The sequence below is a fragment of the Serinus canaria genome, chromosome 2 (genome assembly GCF_022539315.1).
Source record: "Serinus canaria isolate serCan28SL12 chromosome 2, serCan2020, whole genome shotgun sequence".
In the NCBI taxonomy this organism is placed as follows: domain Eukaryota; kingdom Metazoa; phylum Chordata; class Aves; order Passeriformes; family Fringillidae; genus Serinus; species Serinus canaria.
Genome location: NC_066315.1, coordinates 119,806,649 through 119,828,947, shown reverse-complemented (window position 1 = coordinate 119,828,947; position 22,299 = coordinate 119,806,649). Strand labels below are relative to the sequence as shown.

Genomic DNA, 22,299 nt, shown 5'->3' with positions numbered 1-22,299 from the left:
AGACTAAGAAAATTAACACCAATGCCAAGAAACCTATATATTTCTGCTGCATTTTCTGGAGCCTTAACAAATTTTAAATTAGTCAGGACTTTGGCAGAATCATTTCAGGAATTCTGCCTTAATACAAAATGCAAAGACTGATCTCTGTATTAGAACACGAGAAGCATATTACTGTGTTTCTCTTTTGTAATTAAAAAGCTGAAGTTTCTAACCATAGTAGTTGCTTTCCTTAAGTTCTCCATTTTTACTGGCCATAGCCCTGTCTCTCCAGGCAATACTTCTGCTCAGTTAGTGAGCCAGCCAAATATTTTCAAGTCTGAGAATAGTTACTGTCAACATTTAAGAGCAAGGGCAAATAAAAATGAAGTTTTTGAAAGCTAAAACTGATTTCAGTTTAGGTACTTTGTTCCTCTCCAGTATCATCTAGACAATTTTTACACTATGATTGTGTAAGTATTTTTCCTGTACACAGCAGTTTTCAAATTCAGCCACCTTCATGAAGACATAGACCTAGTCAGCATTGTTAAGGAATTGGTCTCCTCAAAATTTCATGTCAGTAAGATGCAGTGTAACGTTTCTGGCAGATGAACTTAGACTTTGTGACTAAGGCCTTGGCTAAGAGCAAAAAAATTGCTTATTATTAGTAAAAAATGCTCATCCACAATGATTAACATAGGAACTGGCAACATCTGAGCACTGGCAAGACTGCTATGCAGGTTGAGAAAATTGCCTGGTAAAGACAGGCAGCATCTACACGCAACATAAAGACTTCCTGGAAGAAGCCATAGAGTCTCTCAGCAAGAATGATGAAGGTGATCTGCTTGAGTTCTGTCCACAATAAGAGTGTGTTGTGAAACAAACCTTTGAACTGCATTTTACTATTTTATTGTAATGAAAGCAAGCCTCCAAAACAGAAAGCAGAGATTATTTTAATACTTTCTGAATGTTTCAGACTTCATAATTATATGTTTTTAATGGGGAAAATTATCTCAGAGAGCTTTAATATGACCAATTCAGACAGGTGCTTGTTCTTATAAGGTTCTTGGAAAATAAAAACCTTAGCCAAGAAAAATGGTACAGAAAACATCTGAATTCAGGCGATTTAGCTTTTCAAAGAATGCTGTATTATATTAGTTCAAGTCGCTAGATTCAGACCAGTATGACAGTGGAAAGCACAAGTTTGCTGAGATTGTGGAAATCTCTTCCAAATGATCTGAATCCAGAGATACAGGCTAGTGCCATCATCCATCTGTTCCAGTCTCCCATGAGCAGGAGAGTTGCAGTGGCCAGCAGAGACCTTGATAGTGATCTCCATTAAAGTGTATCTTAATTGTCACTGACAGTGTAGACTCATTATTGAGCCCCACTTTGGCCATGTGTTTTTGAGGTTTCCCTTTCCTGCTGGTCTGGAAGAAGTCACTGGTCAAGACAAGGTAGGTGGCACAAACTAACCAAGAAATGCTAAGTGCTAGTATAATAGGGTTCCTTTCCATGTAAAAAATTAACCAGTCCCTTTTTTAACTGCAGAAAAAAAGCCCAACAAACCATCATCTCAGAAAATTAGCAATACTAATACATATATACATACATTTTGGTAAAACTTACTTACAGAAATATCAAGTCTGACCTAAATTTCAAAGTGAAGCAAAACAAATTAGAATGGGTTATATGGCAGGAAGTAAAACTATGAAAAGGTCAATCTAAAAAGATACAGCCCTTTAAAAATACAGAACACTTCACTTTTTATTAGCCTCCATCAAACTAAAGATGTTGCCAGTCAGATCTAATACCCCTGTTTACACAACAGACATTTCCTAAATCACTGCAAACGTGTTCACATTTCAGAATCTAGGTTATCTGTTACTGCATGTAGCAAAAAGGCCAGACTTTACATTTAAGTCATTACTAGAGTAGGAGTGCTTACATAAATATTTTATACCTATTACTATTCTGTTTCATGTTTTAGGACAGCACTCCTGGACACTCTGAGACTAAAATAAGATGGTATTCTGAAAAGCTAGAGTAGGTCCTTATGTAGGGAAAGGTCAAGAAGAGTTGGTTCCTGTAGTCCAAATCAACGTTGTTCGATCTTGCTCAATGTTCTCCACCGGTCTTTCAACATGACACTTGTTCGGTTGTTGAAGTTACCATGGACTAAAATTTTAGCCCAGTTACCCACTCCAAACTCCCTTACTCCTGATTTCAGCTCCAAGTCTTCTTTCGGAGTCCATTTCTAGGGCAAGAAAACACCAGATATATGAACAGAAAAAGGTATTTATGTGAGAGCTTATAGCAAATATTAAAGGAAGTTTTCAAACAGCTCTGTAGTTGTTAGAGTACAGATGTCACAGGTTTTTTTGAGCACTTTATCTTGAAACTAGAGATAAATGATTGTCTCTGTCCCTCTGAGCCTTCTCAGGAACCCCGGCCAGGCCCGAGTCAGCAGACACCGGGGGAGCGACCCTGACACGGCCGACTGCAGGGAGAACCTTACTCGTACCCCGAGGGTGCTGAGGGCAGCCAGGCCAGTCGCCTTAGCAGCAGAGAAGACACCAGAGACCTCGGTGGAAGAAAGGGCTGACTCTTAGCAGGGGTTAATCCAAGGTTTTATTCAGGAGCTCTGGGGAGCTCCTGCACCTCAGGTGGCCTCCTGCTGAGAGCCCCGGGAGTTGTGCCAAGGTTACATATAAAGGGAGGAAGAAACAAAAAGTAGATAACATTTTACTAACCAATAAATGACCCAAAGGGATGGGTACTATGGGATACACACTTAGGATAGCCTATAGAACAAGTCCCAGGGGGCTGACCCCTGGGCTTGAACCGAAGCTTCTAGATGAAGGGGATGGGATGCTGGGTGATTGACAGAGAGCCAGGGTGGGGATTTGGGGATGATCTCATCAAGGAAGAGGAATTACATAGGTAAAGGAAAGGAGGTACAATTTGGGGTAAACAATTTGGGAAAACTATGGGGATACAAAAAGCAAAACTACTTCAAAGTATTACAAAGTATAAAAACACACTAAAACAATGATAAATTTGTAACTGAACCTGTAGAGCTTTATGGGGGCTCCCAAAGGGGACATGTGTTAATAAAGCCCTGGGTTAATAGAGTAACAGGATCAGAAGTAAAAAATGTTTATAGAACATTAAAGAGCCAAAAGAATTGTAAATGGCTGAATCTGACAGCCTAAAATTTATAGCTTAGTAGAATAAAAGAAAGGTTGGCTTCCCAGAGTATGCATAAAACCACCTCCTGTAAGTAACAGATCACTTCCAACTATCAAATGGATAAATGGCATTGGCTATAAAGCAGAAGGGAACATTAGAGAATCATGTTATGGCTCACCTTTACAACTGAAACCTTCAAAACTGTAAAGAACTGGGCAGAAAGGGAATTGCAGGTGCAAAGGAATAGCCTCAGCTTAAAGCCAGCTATTAGATCTGATAAGTGCAAGGAAACGTGAATTAAAAGGAAATAAACATCACTTAACACTGAAAATAATGTACCCAATGGAAATGTAAATCTTATGGCTGCTGCCATTACACAAATGCATACCCTCCTGCTTGTGCACAAAGGGAGGATGAGCAGCAGGAACACGCAGCCAATATGCCTGTCAGTGGCACAAGAACCCACATCCATACAAATAGGAAGAAAAAGTAAATTTATTTCTTAATGATGTGGAACCCTTCTGGGATCTTTAAAAGATTCTTCTCTTATAAGCATCAGCAGTGCAGTCTCTGGCCAGGTGACAATTTTAAGTGCTGTTCTGCATGGTTCCACCCTTCTGTTAAATTTAAACTTCTAAAAGTTGCAGCAGGGCTCAGACATGAAAGACAAGGGGCAGTCTCTGAGGGGGAAAGAACATAGATAACATTCAGTCTCAAAACTGTATCAGATCAAAACTGTATCCTGGTTATTCTCCAAAAAGGAAAGTGTGGCATCTACACAAAGTGCAAGCTGAGGTGTATAAAGACCAAACTTCGCATTTCAAAGCTGGATTTATTCCAGCTTAATGCAAGTATCAGGGCCTCTTCAGTAAACTCTGATCACTGACAAACCTCACTAAGCAGTGAAAGATTTACAAGTAATAGTAGTTCAACTGTATTTCTAAACAGTTAGGAACCTAAAACTTCTCTAAAGTAGTGTACCCTGTATCAAAAATACTTCCTTTTTCTAATTCTTCCTGTTCCACAGATCTTTTGCAACATTAGCAGTGAATAGCTTTTTTTTCCTACTATTATTAAAAGGCCAGAGATTCCATTGGAATAATGTAGTTCATCTCATTTCAGAGCATGCCAGAAAACTTTACTAAATAAATTCTTTATTCAAGTAACACAGTTATGCTTGACCTACAGCACTAGATAATTCAAATACTTTCATCAAAAGAGACAATCACAACCCTTGTTACTTGCAATGATTAATTACATTTGCTGTTAGAAGGGTTGTTTTTAGCTTGTTTTGATTTTTAATTGCTCACAATGAGCTTTAAAAAAAAATAAATTTCTTCCATGTATTGTGTAAATGAAGGCCTGCTTTACAGGTAAATCAGGGACTGACTGTTTTCACTGAGAAACAGAACAGAGCAATAACTTGCCCCCTTCCCCACTCACTGACAAGCTCTCTGTCCCTTCTGGGACAGAATTTATGTAGATTCCAGCTTTGCACTGTTACAAGAGTGGTTGAAAGCCTGGACATAATGCAGCACTCCACTTGAGCTCACATCAGTGCAGTGCCTGGTGCACAGCAACGTGACATCTGGCCAGCTCTGAACACCAGCAGAGCAAGCTTGAGTTTGCCAGGCAGCATGTGAAGACATTCCCTCACAAATCTGAAGATCTTGTTATTCCTTTGAGTCAGTTCTGCTCTAGTAACCTGTCTTCCTTTATGTATTATAGGACTCGGCTCTGAGTTTTCTCCTTCAGCTTTAATTATATGGAGTTTTTTTTTCCATACAAGTCTGACAAAATTCGGAAACTCATTTTCAGACACATGTTTAATTTAAATCAAGTATCATCCAGATGTTAGAAAACTCAAAGGACTTGTCATATAATTACTGGATATAAAATTGAGTACAAACAGTTCCCTAAATTCTGTGACACTTGCATCCCCTAATTTAGGAATGAGAAAATAAAGTATGTGTCCTTTCAATAGCACTGCAGATTGTTCTATGCAGCTAACTGAAAACACTGCAATGAAAGGCTGAAAATGGGCACTGAACCATTGCAATGAAATGCCATTTACAAAACAAGAGCAAACAATGCCAACATTGAATGAGGGACTACATGGAAAAGGAAGTTCTAGAAGTCAACAGCTCTGACATTCATTGCATTCTTTCATGCATGTGGACCATTTTATAACCCAGATGATTAAGCAGAGGAGCAGATTTATTGTTTAAAAGGCCAATTATCATTGCTTTCTATAAAACATTTACGAGGTTTTAGTGGTAGGGAGTAAGGCATAAATATAACGGAGCAGATGCCTACAACTTTTCTAAGTGTTGAAAGAAACACAGTTCTGAATCTTAAATTTCATTTAAGTTCTTTTAAAATTTTCAATGCCCCTGTCAGATGCAGTTCTCTACAAATTTAGTCTTTATATTTCAATTAAGGTCGAACTATAACAACATAATTAAGCAAACAACTCCTATTTTTTCCTAACAAGATGTGTGTGTAAGCCCTAGACCTAGACACAGTGCTTGTAGGTGACCCTGTAACAGACTAGCTCAGCATAAAAATATGTGACTACAAAGCTTTCATTAGCTCTGTGTCATTGTGGTCCAAATAGTTTAATTCTTGATGTTGAAAACAAGTTTGATGGAAGTACTTGTGCTTACCAGCAACTGGCTAACAAGGTATCTATCCAAGTATATGCTGGAATAAATTTTGTCTTTAAAGGCAAAAAACAAATCCATTGAGTGCCTTTTTTTTTTTTTTTTTTTAGGGCACTGGTTTTATCTGCAGCTTCTAAAGAGACTGTCAGTGATCTAACTATTCCTGAGATTTGTGAGAAAGTAAAAAACTTATAGGGGCTTAAACCTCAAGGATAGATGAGGTGTCATTAGGACTTCAACCCTTTTGAGGACAGCATATAACTGAAGATTTAACAGTACATCAACTTCAGTAAGAATGCTTCAAGAAATAGGAGTAAGTAGAACTTTCCTCTTAAAAAAAAACAAAATAAGCATATTTGGTCTTCTCTGTTATATGAAAAATGAAATATCAAAATGAACACCAGAAATATGAAACAGCTCACATCAAAATGGATGTATGATGATAACTTGCACTATTATCTAAATAGAAAGACTCCACATTGCTTCCTAAGAGATATTATGAACAGGAATCCAACAATGGCAATACACATATTTAATGTTAATTTCTTCATTTAACATGATAAAATGCTGAAGGCTTATGAAGTAAAATTGGTTATAAGCAAAAATTAGCTTGAAAGACCCCAACATCAAATCCACTTCAAATTGCATTCTATTAAGGCATACACTTCTGCATGTCCCACCAATGGGAATTCAGCATTAGTGATCACAGTAGGGTTTTTTTAATGTAATTCAATGAAGTAGGCTTACCCATAAAGAGTGCAGAAGGACCATCTGAAATGTAGCATTATAAGAAGACCCTACCATTTGGTTTATAAAAACTAGAGTAGTTTCCCAAGTATGTTTTTACATCACATAAAGTATTGAATTATAAAAGTGCTAAATCTTTAACCTTCTAAGCTGGAAAACAAGTTGCCTCTGAATATTTGCCCAAAATTCTCACAGGTAAATGACATCCTGAATTCTTTAATCCAAACTGTGGAAAGATTTTTTTATTTCACATTAAACTTTCGTAATGGTGTATTTTCAACAAATAAAAGTCTTGGAAGCATTAGCAACAGCAATATTTGAGACAGTAAAAATATGTTATATTTCCTGTCTATAAAATAAAGGGACTGTAACAATTTCAGGAACAGTGGCACTTAAGTAATCTACAGAATCTTAAATCTAAGCACTAGATTTAAAAACTAGACTAAAGCTGAGAAAAAATGAATCTGAATGCACATATTTTATCTCCATTTAGAAGAGAAAATAGGTACAAACCTGTCTTTTCCGGCTACATGCCAAAGAAACTCCATTTTTTCCAACATTTTGCATGTCATTAAGACCTAGAAGACAGTTAATATAAATTCAAAACAAAGAGAAGTCAACATCAAGGCAGCAGTTTTTGCATTTTACCATTTAGACCTGACAAGAATGTACACTATTTTGATATGCTTTGACAGATTGGGAAAAATTCAGTGTCTCTTTACATGTAAGAATACTTTTATAAATGAATACACATGAATTTTGCCATAGTCCAAGGGCTTCAAAAATAGACTTTTCAAAAAACTCACCCTAATTTCTATACAATAGAACTCACAGAATTATATTTTAAACAATTAGGTAAAAATTGGTACATAATAACAAAACATTTTATCTCGGTGAAAACATTTTACTATACACACTACTCTCATTTTACATAGAATGGGAAGTAAGAACAAATCAGAGCTATGATTCTTTGTATACAAATTCCATCATTTCCAAGTACATGTATCAGGTTTTAACTGTGGCAAGCATTCAAAGAATCTAAAGAGTTTGTCCGTCATGTACAACATGCTGCAGCCCTTCTCTGCAGCCATTGGAGCCAGTCAGTCCCGGCTAGCTGCTCCGGAAGCTTGGCCAGAGGAAGCCGCTAGATTTGCCACCCCTGAGTCCCCCCAGTGGATCCCAGGGGATGGTGCCGTCTGTGGCATGGGTGGCACAGGCGAGAGTGAGGCTATGAGGAATCCAAGGCAGAGGAAGTAAAGAGAGGACAGTTGCGTGGCTGTCAAGGATGTTTTACTCCTCCGTGGTTCCAGGGACAAGTGCCAAGGGAGAAAGGCTCGGGGAGGAACTGATAAAGGGAGTGGGCGTGGAGGGAGGAGACACAAGGCAACCAATACGAGAAGGGCAGGGGAGGAGTGAACAACATATCAGAACCAATGGGGATTACACATAGGAGAGGAGAAGCCCTGGAGGCAAATCATATAGCAAGGCAGGGATGAATGACACCAAAAATTCTCGAACAAAAGGCGGGGTGGTTACAATACCCGCAGGGAGAGTAGACAGCACCACTGGAAGGGGAGAAGACTTATAAGGGCAGAGGGGAGGAGGGGAGGGTCACTGGGTTTGATGGGCAGGTAACTGGCAGGAAAGGAAAGTGGGAAACGACTTGGGACAAACCTTCGTGAGGGAAGACCATGGGAGGAACCGAGGACCAAACAATTTCTTAATTCAAAACAATTAACACAACCAACATTAAGAAATCTTTTAAAACACAATGCCACAATGGCCATGTGCAGGAACTATAACATCATCTTGCTGTGGTAAGAGGGTGCTAATGGTCTTAAGAACTTACTTATAACTAGCATATTATCTGTGTTAGGTTTTTAAGAAGTAATACCAGGAAATCACACAAACATCCTGACTTTGTACATTTTACAATACAATTTTTTTTTTCCAATCAGCTAACTTCTTTAGTTCCTTCCCAATCAAGTTATCTAGCACAGAATTCAGAAAGAAATTAATTTCAGTACTCATCTGTCAGCTTTCTTTTGCACAGAAGTTAAGTCCTGTAAACCAACCTAGCAAATCAGAAGATAGTGAATCTTTTTGCAAAATTAATAGCTAGAGAACATTAAGCCACTTCACAGCTTCCTAAATATGGCAACCACCAAATTTGCATTTGTGCAGAAACCATACACAACTTGGAGTGGTTTTATCCACCACAATGATTTCTGCATTAACCCGATCACATTGGATAGCAGTTAGAAATAAGTGTTTGACATGAATGCTTTGAAAGTGTAAAAATATACTAATACTCACTCTGAAGAACTCTGTTCTCTTCGGACTTCTGTCCTAAATGTCTCCTGCAAAGAACACAGATCTGAAGTAAAAATACAAAGTACTTGATGAAAAGTCTGTGACCAGAGCAATAACAACAAAAATTTTTACCTTGCTATGGGTTTTTTTATGTTTCCAAACCACTGACTTGTGATATTCTCTTTCTCTTCCACCAACCTTATAAAGAAACGACAAAAAAAAAATTATTTCCTAGGCAGCAACTTGCCATTTATATGATTCAACAATATTTTAATGAAAGAAAATCCTAAGACTTCTCTACAGAAGCAGTGGCATACAATCACTAACTGCATCAATGCATTCACCCTTTTAACCTTGCCTCCCTATACCTGGAGGAGAAATACAGAATCTGCCGAGTTGGAAAGGACCCACAAGGATCACTGAGTTTAGCTTTTAACCCTGCACAGTCATCCCCAGGAGTCACACCATGTGCCTGAGACCACTGTGCAAATACTTTTTAAACTCTGTCAGGTTTGGTAATATGACCACTTCCTTGGGTAGCCTGTTCCCAAGACATTTAAGTTGAAGATAAGAGGCATTTTGCACTTCTAGTTTTTCACTGGGAATTATTTACATAGGTTTTTTTGAATGAGTCTTTTATTGTATCTCTCAGATGTGTCAGGAGCTGCCCTTTTAAAAAAACATTAAAAAAATCTTATGACTTGTCTTCCTCTCTACTGTCTGCATCAGAATTTTCCAAGTACAAAAATGATAAAATACAGACTCTATCCCAGCTAAAGCCAGCAACTTATTCTCCCTGAACAAGTGGTGATAAAAGTGGAATATTAGCATATAATCATGTAATTGTTCTGAAGGTTTGCACTGTCAGAATCATGAAGCAACGTAACTATTTCTCTTCACACTAGTATCATTAAGGGGTCAGCTGTAAGAAAGGTAAGAATTCTTTTTCTTCTTGAGATGACCTATAGTCTGAAATTAGAACTTAAAGGAGCTCAATCAAGCATTAAAAAAGCAGAGTCTTTTTTGTGCTTATATTATTGTAGACTGACAGCTGTTTAAACTGCAAATTGTGCAACCTCACAAATAATTAAACTTAATGACAAGCTTTTTCATGTAAATGCCAAAAGTAACAACCACAGAAGAACACAAATTTAAAGAAAATAGGGAATGTGCTTGTAGGTAATTTTCTATTGGACAGCAGTTTGGAATTTAACATCCCCACTTTTACCTACTCTTTGATCTACAAGTTTCATGTCCAAGCACATCCCTTAGCAGTATAAGACTTAATACAAACCTTTGTTTTGTTTCCAAATCACTTTTGCCATTTTCATTGACTTCCGCTGGTCCATTTTGCAATGCTGTTGCTCCCAACCCTTTAGACACCACATGTTTTGTGGCTTCCTGTGAGAAATGTAATATCTTAAAATTAAAGCCAGGCAGTGCCCAGATAGGAGTCTGCACTAAGATTAATATACATACTTTTTATTAGAACTAGCAGTGCTTATTTGACAGATATTTCAGAGGTATTAACATTAAAGTAAGTAGTTTCAAAACAACTTTAGCATGTTAGATTGAAATCCATAAAGATCTTTATCTACTAATAACTTGGAAAAATTTTAGTCATAGCTGCAATTGATTATTATATGGACACAAGGAAATACAACAAATAGTTCCATAATAGGTGAACTTAATGTGTTAAATAAATTGCAGAACTTAGCTAAGACTGCAAATACTATCAAAGTACTCCCAAGTCTGGTTTTCATAACTAGGTTAGAAACTAAAACTGACAGGTGTCAAGTTTATCTGTAGCACATGGTAAGACCAAGCATACATGTAACATGTTCAAAAGACACGTCTAAGCAGACCTGAGGCTTGTAATATAACCTGTTTTGCACTGGCAAAAAATGTTTCTAACATTCTTCTCAAACTTCTAGCCACAAACCAAGATTATTTCTCCTCCAGTGTCAAGAGAAGGAAGTAGTAATTCATTGCTCCTTATAGGGTACCTAAAAGGGCCTCCTACACTGAAAAAAGATGGGACAAACTTCTTAGCAGGGCCTGTAGAGGTAGGACAAGAGTTAATGGTTTTAAACTAAAAGAGGGTACATTTGGACTAGATATAAGGAAGAATTTTGTTTTATGGTGAGAGTGGCAAAACATGGAACATGCTGCCCAGCAAGGTGGTTGATGTCTGATCCCTGAAAACCTTCAAGGCCAGGTTGAATGGGGCTCTAAACAACCTGATCGAATTAAAGATGTCCCTGCTTATTGCAAGTGGGTTGGACTAAATTACCTTTAAAGATTCCTCTCAATCCAACTATTCTATGATTATACTTCTACATCTGGCACTAGAAGAAAGAGAAATTAGCAGTTAAAGCTAGAATGTTCTTCTGCAGAGAAGACAGGGCAAACTGGGAAACCTGTGTGCTGCACAGAAGTGGAAATTCCTCACAAAGTTGTCTCCTCCATGTGCCAGAATAACTCTGTTCAAAGTAAGATTTGCAATATGGGTGCAGACAGTAGGACAAATGTGCAGGCAATGGGGATGCAGGCAGTGTGGGCATTAGGCATGTTAGTATGGAATTCTGGGCCTTCTCTGACACCTCCAAGCCTCCACTTCCTCTTAGATTCAAAGAAAGAACCTTGAAAAACAAACTTGAAATCTGACATTCAAGAGAAACCATTAAAAAGTATTTCTTGTATTATACTTTGAGTGTATGTAATAAATTGTCCAATCTCTCTGGTAAGAAAATGAAAAACACAGAGGAACTTCAGGATTGTTTATTTAAAATTCGCTTCTTATTACCTTTAGATGTCTGTGCTTTTGTAATTGAATAATTCAATATTCTTTTATATGAAGTAAACATAAGAGAAATTCTTTACAATCCTCTTGAAGATGAACTGAAGAAGGAATGTTGTTCTTGCCAGTTTTAAATCACTTTTGAGCAAGACTGTTTGTAAGGAACATTTGTATTTACAGGAAAATAGCAATAATAGTTTTCTATCTCCTAACTCCCCTGACATTCCTAAAGCTTTTATCCAAATTAACAGGTCTTGATTTTTTTATTTTTAGTATGGGAAGTCATGTAGGCTTAAATAAAATAAGCATTAAATATAAAGCTACATTTTTTAAGGAGTCCCATATCAGAACTGCATCTCTTAAAGAGATCTTGTTTTAATTACACTATTGTTCTAACTATTTTTCTCATCAAAACAGTTGTGGGAAAAACATTCATAGAAGATATTTAAGAGGAGTCTTTTTCCTACGGACTTCCTCCAAGACATATTAATTAAAACAAAAAGGCTGAAAAAAAGACAATCCAAAGGAAGACAAAGTTTCCTTTTCATCTAATGCAGTAATTGAATATTGCCTAAGCAACTCCCTTGAAAGGAGAAATCTATTTAATTGTATGTCACCGACATAGTTTATGAAAAATCCTTTACTTAGGAATTTTCTTCTCCTGAGAGCTGAGAAGCCTCAGGAGCAAACTGTAAACAATTCTTATCTGCAGCTGTGGAATGCCACGGGAAAATCTCTGATTGGCCCCGTCGGACTGTTTCCAGTTGAGAGCCTATCACAGGACACCTGCCCAGCGTCTCGGGCTGGGAGATTACATTCTTTGCTATTCTTAGGATAGCCTTGGTAGTGAAATCTCTAGCTTTATTCTTTTAGTATAGTTTTTATATCTTATATATCATATTATAATAAATCAAGCCTTCTGATGCATGGAGTCAACTGTCTCGTCTCTTCCCTCATCCTGGGACCCCAGAAAACCATGTAACAATTGTATCAGGTAAATTTTTTCAAAAGTTTTTAAAATACTTTCAACATACCTGTATTAGGAAGCTAGTTTCATTTTCTTTCACGAAAAGTTCAATGTAAGACTTGATTTTACGTATCAAAAGACTGTAACTGAAGCATTGTAGAAGAGGAACATATGGATCCTTGGTTTTAATTACGGTTGCAAGCTTCACCCTTAAAGGCTAAGAAAAGTACAGTTTTATACAACACAAATCCTGCAGCAAACTTGGTATCTATGCTAAAAAGGAAATACAGAAAGCTCAACATGGTGATTATACAGTTTTCTCAATATCCCTATACAGTTCATGCTGCAGTTTGAAATGGTTCTAGAGTCAACTAGACATAATGCCAGGTATTTACCTTATGTGCTCAGTAAATGGTAAAGTGTAACTGACCAGAGATTTACATTTTCATTCCCTTTATGAATAACAGTGAAAGCAGCGTTTTCAGTGGAGGAAAAACACCCAGAAAAAGCCCCCATTACTTGGTTCTCTCTTCTCATTTGCTGCCTCAAAAAGCCTGCCATTGAAAGGGGTGTACAGTGTTCAGGAGAAGGATAACTTAGTACAGCACCATTAAGGATAAATCAATACTGATAATTAGTAATTCACGTCTTGTCTACCAATTCCTCTGAATTTTACAGAAGCCAAAAAAGCTAGAGAATTGTCTTCTATATAGGTTACATTTTTATTTATGAATTTGAGTACTATTACCTCAATCTACACTTTCCAAACATCCAATCCTCTGAATGGAAGTGTATCTGAAGAGTAAGTTATACACAGGCTACTACTTACATAGAACATGTGTCTTAATATACCTGTTGAAGATATAGGAAGCATTTTTAACTTATTTTCACCTACAGTTCTTCTGTTGCTCTTTTCTCCACTCCAGCAAATTCAAGTGTGTGCACTATTATATTAGAGAGATATTCACTCAAACTTGCAACTTTCTGAATGATGCAGTGAACTTCAAACCAGGAGGTGGTATAACACGTATGTTGTCTTTTCCTGTCAGAGGCATAATAGCATTCAGTCTGTACTACAGAAGCTAATGAGTTTTCCTTTCCTGGGATGCTTTGGTACATCAAATTCCCAGAATTTGTAGTGCCATCTCACTCCTCGTATGAAGTGGAAGAGGGGATGAAGGACAACTGCTGTTAAAAGCATTTTACTCCCACAAAAATCATCCAGTACATATATCAATCTCCTGGCCACAAATTTCCTTTTGTATTTTGAAGTGACATAGGTATGAAAGTGACTGCACAGACAATAATGAGATTGAAGTTACGCAGGTAGGATTTGCTAGCTTTGCAAACCAACTCCCCTTTTTCTCATCTGAAAGTCAAGAGCTGTTAATGCAATTTAAACAGGTTACTACCTTATCTGATTCAGAGTCTGTGAACAGCCTTTCAAGAACTTCAGCAGCTTCCTTGAAATATCTGTTTTCCATATGGACTGCTACAATCTACAAAAAATATAATTAAAAGATATGATGAAACTTGCCACCTGAGATTCAGAAAAAGCAAGAGAATACACAATTCTACAGTTTTCTAAGACTCCAAAAATTCAGATGATTATGTATTTAAAGGTTACTGACACATATCTACTTCTAACAGTTAGCTCTGAAATTAGTTTTGAAATTTATTTCAATTTGTATCTTTTTCAGATTGGAAGCTTTTGAAACAAATTTTAACTGGTACAAACAGAACTATATGAGATAGAAAAAGGTCCCCTGTATGGTTCTATTTACTCTGTACTTAAACTGAAAATTCAGTTCTGTCTGTTAATAGCCCAAGATTTTTGTAAAAAAGGCTCTGTCTCAGTAAGATAGAATTGTTAAGGTTGGAAAAGACCTTTAAGGTCATCAAGTCCAACCATCAACCTAGCACACACCACCATGTTCACCATTAAGTCATATCCACATGTTTTTTTCAAACACTTCCAAGGATAGTGTATCCAGCACTTCCCTGGGCTGTCTGTTCTAATGTTGTGCAGCCCTCTGTGTGAAAGTTTTTCCTTATACCCAATCTAAATCTCCCCTGGCACAACTTGAGGCCATTTCCTCTCATCCTGTCACTAGCCACCTGGGAGACCAACTCCCACATGGCTACAGCCTCCTTTCAGGCAGTCGTAGAGAATGACAAAGTCCCCCCGAGCCTCCTTTTCTCCAGGCTTAACACTCCCATCTCCCTCAGCTGCTCCCTGTAAGGCTTGTGCTCCAGACCTTTCACCAGCTCCTCTGCCCTTCTCTGGACACTGTCCTCTTCTCTGGACACTCTCCAGCACCTCAAACTCTTTCTCGTCCGAAGGGGCCCAGAACTGAACCCAGGATTCGAGGTGTGGCCTCACCAGTGCTGAGCACAGGGGACAATCACTGCCCTGGTCCTGATGGCCTCACTGTTCTGGATACAAGCCAGGATGCCATTGGCATTTTTGGCCACCTGGACACATGCTGGCTCTTGTTTAGCTGCTGTTGGTCAGCACCCCCAGTTCCTTTCTTGCCAGGCAGCTTTCCAGCTATTCATTCCCAATGAGTAGGTAACATCCTGAAGTATTATGAGCAAGTCACACAGACCTGAATTTGAATCAAGCGACGAATTTCTTCATGAAGTTTTTCCAGTTTAATTTCTTCCCTTTCAAGTAAAGTCCAGAAAGACAGAGCAGATTCCAAAGGTGAAATTCTTTGATCATTTTCAAACTTTAATTCTTAAAGGGGGAAAAAACCAAAGTACTTATGAAAATTAAAGGACAGAATTAAATAGATTACAGTATGCAGTAATTTATATTATACAATTTCAATTCCTTTTTCCTCAATTTTTAGGTGTGTTTAAGAAACATGAAGCAACTGCATTCTTTTCAGAGACTAGATCTTCCTACCCTTGCTACTAACATTACTGCTGCATTTTCAGGGGATATTATGTCAGCTAATCATTGTTCATTTAAAATGCCACTTGCAATTAGGTATTTGGTCTGACATTAATAATACATTAAACTTAGCATGAGATTTCACAACATTTGATATTGATACTATGAATTTTGTAATATATAATCACCACGCTAAGTAGTTTGTTTTTTTCTTCCTGTGTCTATCACTATTTCCATGTCTTAACTTTCTGTTGTATTTGAAGTGCTTAAACTGAGAGGGAAACTCAAACAGGTCTACACAGGAGCGTCACTTAAAAAGCAGAAGCAATCCTGCATGCCAGTGTACTGCTGTGCCAACATCAAGGTTTGTGCAAACTCCCAGCAAAGGATCACTCACCAGCTCTGGCAGAAATCTAGTCTAGCCAAATATTCATCCCCTTAACACTCTCAAGCAGTTTCCCAGCCTGGTCATTGCACACCTGCACAAGTGAGTGTGCCAATGTAACAGACGCAGGAGGAGCTGGCAGGTGCACAAGTGCTTCTTTGCCATGGCACTGCCAGCTTAATTCAAGATGTTCACTGAACTACAGCCTCACTTATGCCTTCATTTTATGCCATCAGCAGGATCTCTCTTAATAACTTATTCCTTTCATTAAATATTTTTCAGATATAAGGTAAACAATTGACACAATACTGAAGAGAAAAATTATTTTATATCCACTATAATGTCAAACAGTGAAATTTCAAACAGTATTGTGTTTATATATACACATAACTAAAGCAAAAACGTGTTTCTTTAATTATTGTCTCAATCAAGTAACATGACACTTCATATTGTTTATTTTAATAGTGTAAAACCAAAGTGTTTAGCTCTTAGAGAGCTGAAACACCCTACTCTGTGTGATCATTGCAGATCAAATATTTTAATAACTAGAAAAACAGGAAAGCTACCATATATTTGCTTTCCATGTACATTGTGCAGCTACACCTGATGTAATACCTACAACACACATGCAGTCTTCCTCAGCATACAGATCATTCTCTACTGATAAGATAAAAACACACAATTAAATAATATTCTCAAGCGTTATATACAGTACTAGAATTTAGAGCATTAGGAAAAAAATCCATAATTTGTATACTATTTTAAATAATTTGATGAACTATTTTAAATATTCGAATTTTATTCCCAAGCTAAATTAAATCAGGATGACATAATACCTGATAAGCAGCATAGGAAGTTTAATTGTATAAAATTAAGACTTTGTGGCATTTCTAGGCTAGAATACACTTTTTTCTTCCATGCTCATGCTTTCAAGACTGCTTCTGAAGTCTTTAAATTCCAAAGAGTTTTATCAAACAGTGAAAAAAAAAGAAGTTAGTCTTCTAGAAACTCAAACAAAATCATCTTGGCTAAACCAACAAGTTGCAAATGCAGCCAAACAGAAGATGTAGTGAGTAAGAGCCCCAAGGACTTGCTGCCAGCTGAGAGTTCTACAGTCTTCTGTAGGAAACATGGGCAGTCATCCTTTTCATCCATCTTCTCATTCCTGCTGTCTGTCCTACTTTAATCTCTAGAGTTAAATACGCATAAAAGAACACATATCCTGAGTTTTAAACTTGTAGGTATTGCTCACTAAGAGCTAGTCAGTCCTTTCCAGTATATTTCATTTGTTGATACTACTCTGACAAAAAAAAACTGGTAATTTAAGAGGTATATGGTCATTTAAACTCCATGCAGCTAAGTCAGCACAGAGTAACACCAGTGCTGCAGACAGCTCAGTCACAAGTGTAATAAAGATAGTCCAAAAAGTGAAACTTACTCAATTTATTTATATACAGCTATATCTGAATTAAAAAAAAAAAATGCATAATAAAGGCTATGTGAAAGAATATCTAATGTACCTCTGTAGAAGTCCACGCAACTATTTTTAAACACTTGAAAAAAAGAACCTGAGTATTTACCAAGGCTTTTTCCTTGTGCAATTCTTATCAAAAGCTGGCAGAGATATACAGTTTTTTTCTGATGTGGAGGTATTTGGGAGAGGCCACTAATAAGAGCTGGAAAAGAAGAGAAAATTTAAGTTAGTTTTGCTCCAGCACTGCCACAGTGTGGCAAGATATATACTAGACACTGCATTATTGGATTTTACTAAATTTCTTATTCCTTAAGAAACCAATGAAGCCCACTTAATTAGTATTCTTCCTTGCTAAAACAACTAATAAATAATAAAATAATATTTAAGAGCTTGACCAGAAGAATATATCATTTTCTGAAGAAACAGCAGAATTAACCACAGGCTTATATTCATCCAATTCAAATACCATAGTATTAAATGTAGGGGTTTTTTGGTAAGTAGGGTACTACAAAAGACAGCTGTCTACTCCAAAGAACACTTCCAGGGAATGCCCACAAGCAACGAGCCACAGACAGACTGGTAACACTTACATGTTGCTATAGCAACTTACAGAACTGAAGCAGTTAAAGCAACATGGAAAGCTTACTCAGAAATGTAAATTTACAAGGGAAATCCTCCTTGCAAGGCTGAAAGGTCACAAGGATTATTACATATTTTAAAATGGGAGGTATCATGAGTTTATTCCCATCATTCAGGTTACTGTGAATTTCTTATGCTAATGTGCTGGATATAGTAATTCATGCTCACTTCATAATACTGAGCCATTCAAAATGAAAAGTGAATCACAGAATAGTTGGGGTTCAAAGGAGCTGCTGGGTATCATCTGGAACCACAGCCTTCCTACCTTTCTGCACTTGCTTCAGTTTGAATTGACTTTCTTGTTGACAGCTAATCATTATTTCTGTAGGGTCTCCCTTTCTCACATGCAAGAGTAACAGTTCTGTGTTTCTATGAAAAAAACACACCTAGTTTTCTATTACAATCTTATGACTGTGATTAGCTTTTCCCAAAGACTTTTACAATATTGACTTTATAATCTTAGAGTGCCGAACTCCCTCCTCTGTTGATGAACAGAGTAGGAACAAGTTCAAAATTTGCTATAACTTCTTATTTCCACATGACCTTGAATTCTGTACAACTTAATTGTACAGTTTCTACTAATACACTCAGTCTTCCCAGGAGATATTTTCACTCTGCTTTTGCATTAACAGTGTCTCTGCTTCCCACCTGCACAAAACTTCGGTACAATTCTCCTGCTGAGTTGCAGTCCAAAGGCCACACAACATAAGCAACATAAATAATTGAATCTAGCAGCCCCCCATTCAAAGTACTTAAGTTATCATTAGATTTCTTACCATATCTCATATCAATATAATTAATAATCATTCTGCATGCCATTGTATTCCATTCTTTGCACAAGTTTAAACAAGTTATAGTGCTACATTCACCCGAGTCAAAAACATATACACAGACAAAATATCCCCCAAAGTTCTAACCTGGTATCCTCAGGAAAATTACTTCTTATTGAAGAAAACATCATAAATCCATCAAATTTGTCTGAGACCTAGCCATTGACTTCTAGTTGTCAACTACTCTCACTCTAAAGTTTATTTCCCATTTTAAATATATGTTTTTCCATTCAAAACCCAGTCACCAGACTTCATTTCATCTCATCTCTGTTTTCCACACTATAGTTCTCTGAAATATTTCTAGCACTGCTGTATTACTACCGTGTGCGAGTGCTGCCGATACCACAGAAGCCCTCCACGGGCTCCCCGGTAGCTCGGGGATCTCCTGAGGCCCCCGGTCTGAGCTGAGCATCACCCCCAGCTCTGCTGACCACGGTGGTCGACGGGCAAGGAGTGCCTTAGCCCTCCGGCGTGCAGGAGGCAGCTGCCCCTGAGGCCCCTCAGGACTCGCTGTCCCGGGGGCGGCTGTGGAGAGCCCCGAGCCGCCGCCGCTCACCCTGCGCAACGTCCCTCCACCGCCAGAACTCCGCCCCGCTCTGCTCCGCGAAGTGCCGGCACAGGCAGGAACAGGCGAACTCCAGCATCCACTCCGCGGCCACGGCCTCCAGAGCCTCCGGCGGGGCCGAACTGACGGAGCTGCTGACGGAGCTGCTGCCGCCGCCACCGTCCGCCACTCCCGACACATCCTGGGCCACCGTCGCCATTTTCAAACTGCGCGCCAAGGGCTGCTAGCCCTGAGCTTCGCCGCGCCGCAGCCAATCAGAGCGATCGTACCGCCCCGCCGCGCTCTGCATCCAATCAGCAAAGCTGTTCCGCCCGGCCCCGCCCTGCTCGCCGAGCCGCAACCAATCAGCGCGGCCATCTCTCACGGCCCGGTCCGTCGTGGTTGCGTGCTTGGTTCAGCTGATGGGCCTTTAACTCTTTTGCCTCCTGTGCTCACGCTAAATTGCACCCACAGCAATCTTGCAAGGCCATTAATACATTGAGGTCAAAGAGACGTGAAGACACATAATTTAACTTAAAATAACTTGGACAGCTTTATTAATAGAGTGCAAGACTTAGGTTTGCGCTATGGAAGAGATTGTGGCAACTTCTTAATGCTGATAATCACAGGAATGAAAATTCTTAGTGTTTGACATGAACCAGGTGGACATAAAAATGAACTTATTCTGCATTAATGTTTAATTGAGCAGACATTTTGTAAGTTTTGTAGTAAAAACTGACAGGTGGATCAGAGCTTGAAATTGCCATGATAAAAAACCAGCAGGACCAGGTTGCTGGGTGTAAGCTCAGCTGGGTACTAGCAAAATCATCTTTGTTATAATTTCTGTGTTCAGCACAACTGCAAAACACAGCTCCTCACCAAGCCACCGTGAAGAAAATTAACTCTGGCCCAGCCAAAACCAGCACAACACCCAGCCCTGAGTGTCCTTGAGGAGCCCCTAATATATGAACTAATGGATTTCAGGTACTATCCCAGGCCTGTCTCTTCCCTTGACAGTAGAGGGTGCCTGAAGTATTTTAGAAAAGGTGCCTATCTTGTGGGTGTTTTGAGGTCAGATGACTCTTGTGCCTGGTGAGCTTGCAGCAGCATGAGAAATGGTATTCTAGTCTGGCAAAACCCATGTTTTTTTCTTATGAAAACCACAGTTGGTCAGTTTAATTCCTAAACCAGTTTTTTCTTTCTCTTGCAGGTGTTTCTACCAGTTCTGTCTGTGATGGTGGCAAAATTTTTCTTCCCAAATTTAGCTCCTGTAGCCTCGTCTCCAAACCTGCAACAAGTTTAAGCTTTTCTCTTTATGCTGGGAAGTCTTACTGTTTATTTGCCTTTTATAGATAAAATTACCAGCTGCTTAGAGCTCATGTTAGAAATCTCTCCTACTGATGGATCTGCCAAGGGCAGAGGTGAACAGTGTTCAATCCCAGTATACTAAGAGCCAACAGAGGATTTTGTTTAACTGAGAGTATAAAAGGTACAAGTTACATGTGATGTACAGGTGTGCATGCATATGTACATGTGTATATATAGATATAAATGAATGTACATGTATTGCATACCTATATACATGTATAAATATATATTTATAAAAGTATAGGCATTAGCATAGGGAGTTAGTATGTATATATTTTTGTCTCTGTGTATACATTAATATATATGTGTAGCAATTTAATAAGTGCAAAGAGTCTCACCTAAACTTGTAAAACCTGTAGAATGCTCTCTCTTGCTCCTGAAGACAGTGGAAATAAGACTAAATTACAACACAAATAATTATTACTACTATCATTAAAAAATGAGTAAATACACACTTAACAGCATAATTATGTAAACATACTTTTGGTCTCCAGACTCAATCAATCTGGATTATTCTTGGTTCGTAGTTGCTCATTTATTAGAACTTCCAGTTTAAAAGGCTTTAGTCTTCTCTTAATTTGCTAAATTTTTTTGATTTGAATTTATTTTTAATGAGAATCTTTAAGGTACATCATAAAATTGACAGATCTTTTTTAATCCCCTAAAAACGGTGCATTTTAGCATTTTAGCTATTTTAGAACAACACACACAAATTCATGGTGAAATCTTACACTTTATTCTTCAATTTCTTTTTGGTTACTTTATTCTTCAATTTTCTTTTAGCTGTTATTGGGAAGTAGGAGGCCCCTTTCCCCCCATTTTTATTTTGTTTATGAAAGCAAAATAAATTATTTTTTCTTTTAATAAATGGTCTGTATTAACTTCATACGATATTTAGTCTTAAAAGCAAAGAACCATTGCACACGAAACATCACATACTTAGGTGATTAATAGATTAATCTATGCTTTTATTTTTATAACTGCAATAGAATTACATGTGTAAAACAGTTTTTCAAATTTGTCAATGAAAGCTCAGCAATACAACCAGTAGATGGCCCCAGCCTAACATCTCCCTTACACAGTGGTGCTCTGGTTTGCTGGATGGGTGGAAAAGTTATTGCTGGAATACTCATGCACCAATGTATAAAAAAATAGGGATCAGAATGATGGCTAAAGACTTTATTCATACCTGCCCAAATTATAGGGTACCCTTCTATAAAGCTGGGAACCAACTGAATGTTAAACTGAACTTTTAAGGAGATTTGACTTAACCCAAATGAGAACAAGTGCATGAAGAAAGTGCCTTTTCTCACAGGTGGTAATGCACACAGAACAAAAAATTTGAAATAAAACTTAGAACCTTTAAAACGCTGTAGGGAGTAAAGTCTGTGCAAGTGAGAAGCTGAGCTGGAGATTGGATCCTGCTGAAAGCAAGACAAGAATCAATCTGTAATTTCATTAAGTATTGCTATTGGAAAAAATACTTCTCTTGCTATTTAAAG

At 38.0% G+C, this 22,299-nt stretch overlaps 1 protein-coding gene across 1 annotated transcript; it reads right to left on the bottom strand.

Moving 5' to 3' along the window:
* Positions 1–26: 26 nt before the first annotated feature.
* Positions 27–19,690, bottom strand: TERF1 (telomeric repeat binding factor 1). The gene is made up of 10 exons (XM_018911031.3): positions 19,442–19,690; positions 17,523–17,618; positions 15,268–15,398; positions 14,071–14,157; positions 12,726–12,875; positions 10,186–10,292; positions 9,024–9,089; positions 8,895–8,938; positions 7,092–7,156; positions 27–2,233 (listed from the first exon to the last, which is right to left on the bottom strand). The coding sequence occupies exons 1-10, from the start codon at positions 19,647–19,649 to the stop codon at positions 2,075–2,077; spliced, it is 1,113 nt and encodes a 370-aa protein (XP_018766576.1). The 5' UTR covers positions 19,650–19,690; the 3' UTR covers positions 27–2,074.
* Between the last annotated feature and the right edge of the window lie 2,609 nt (positions 19,691–22,299).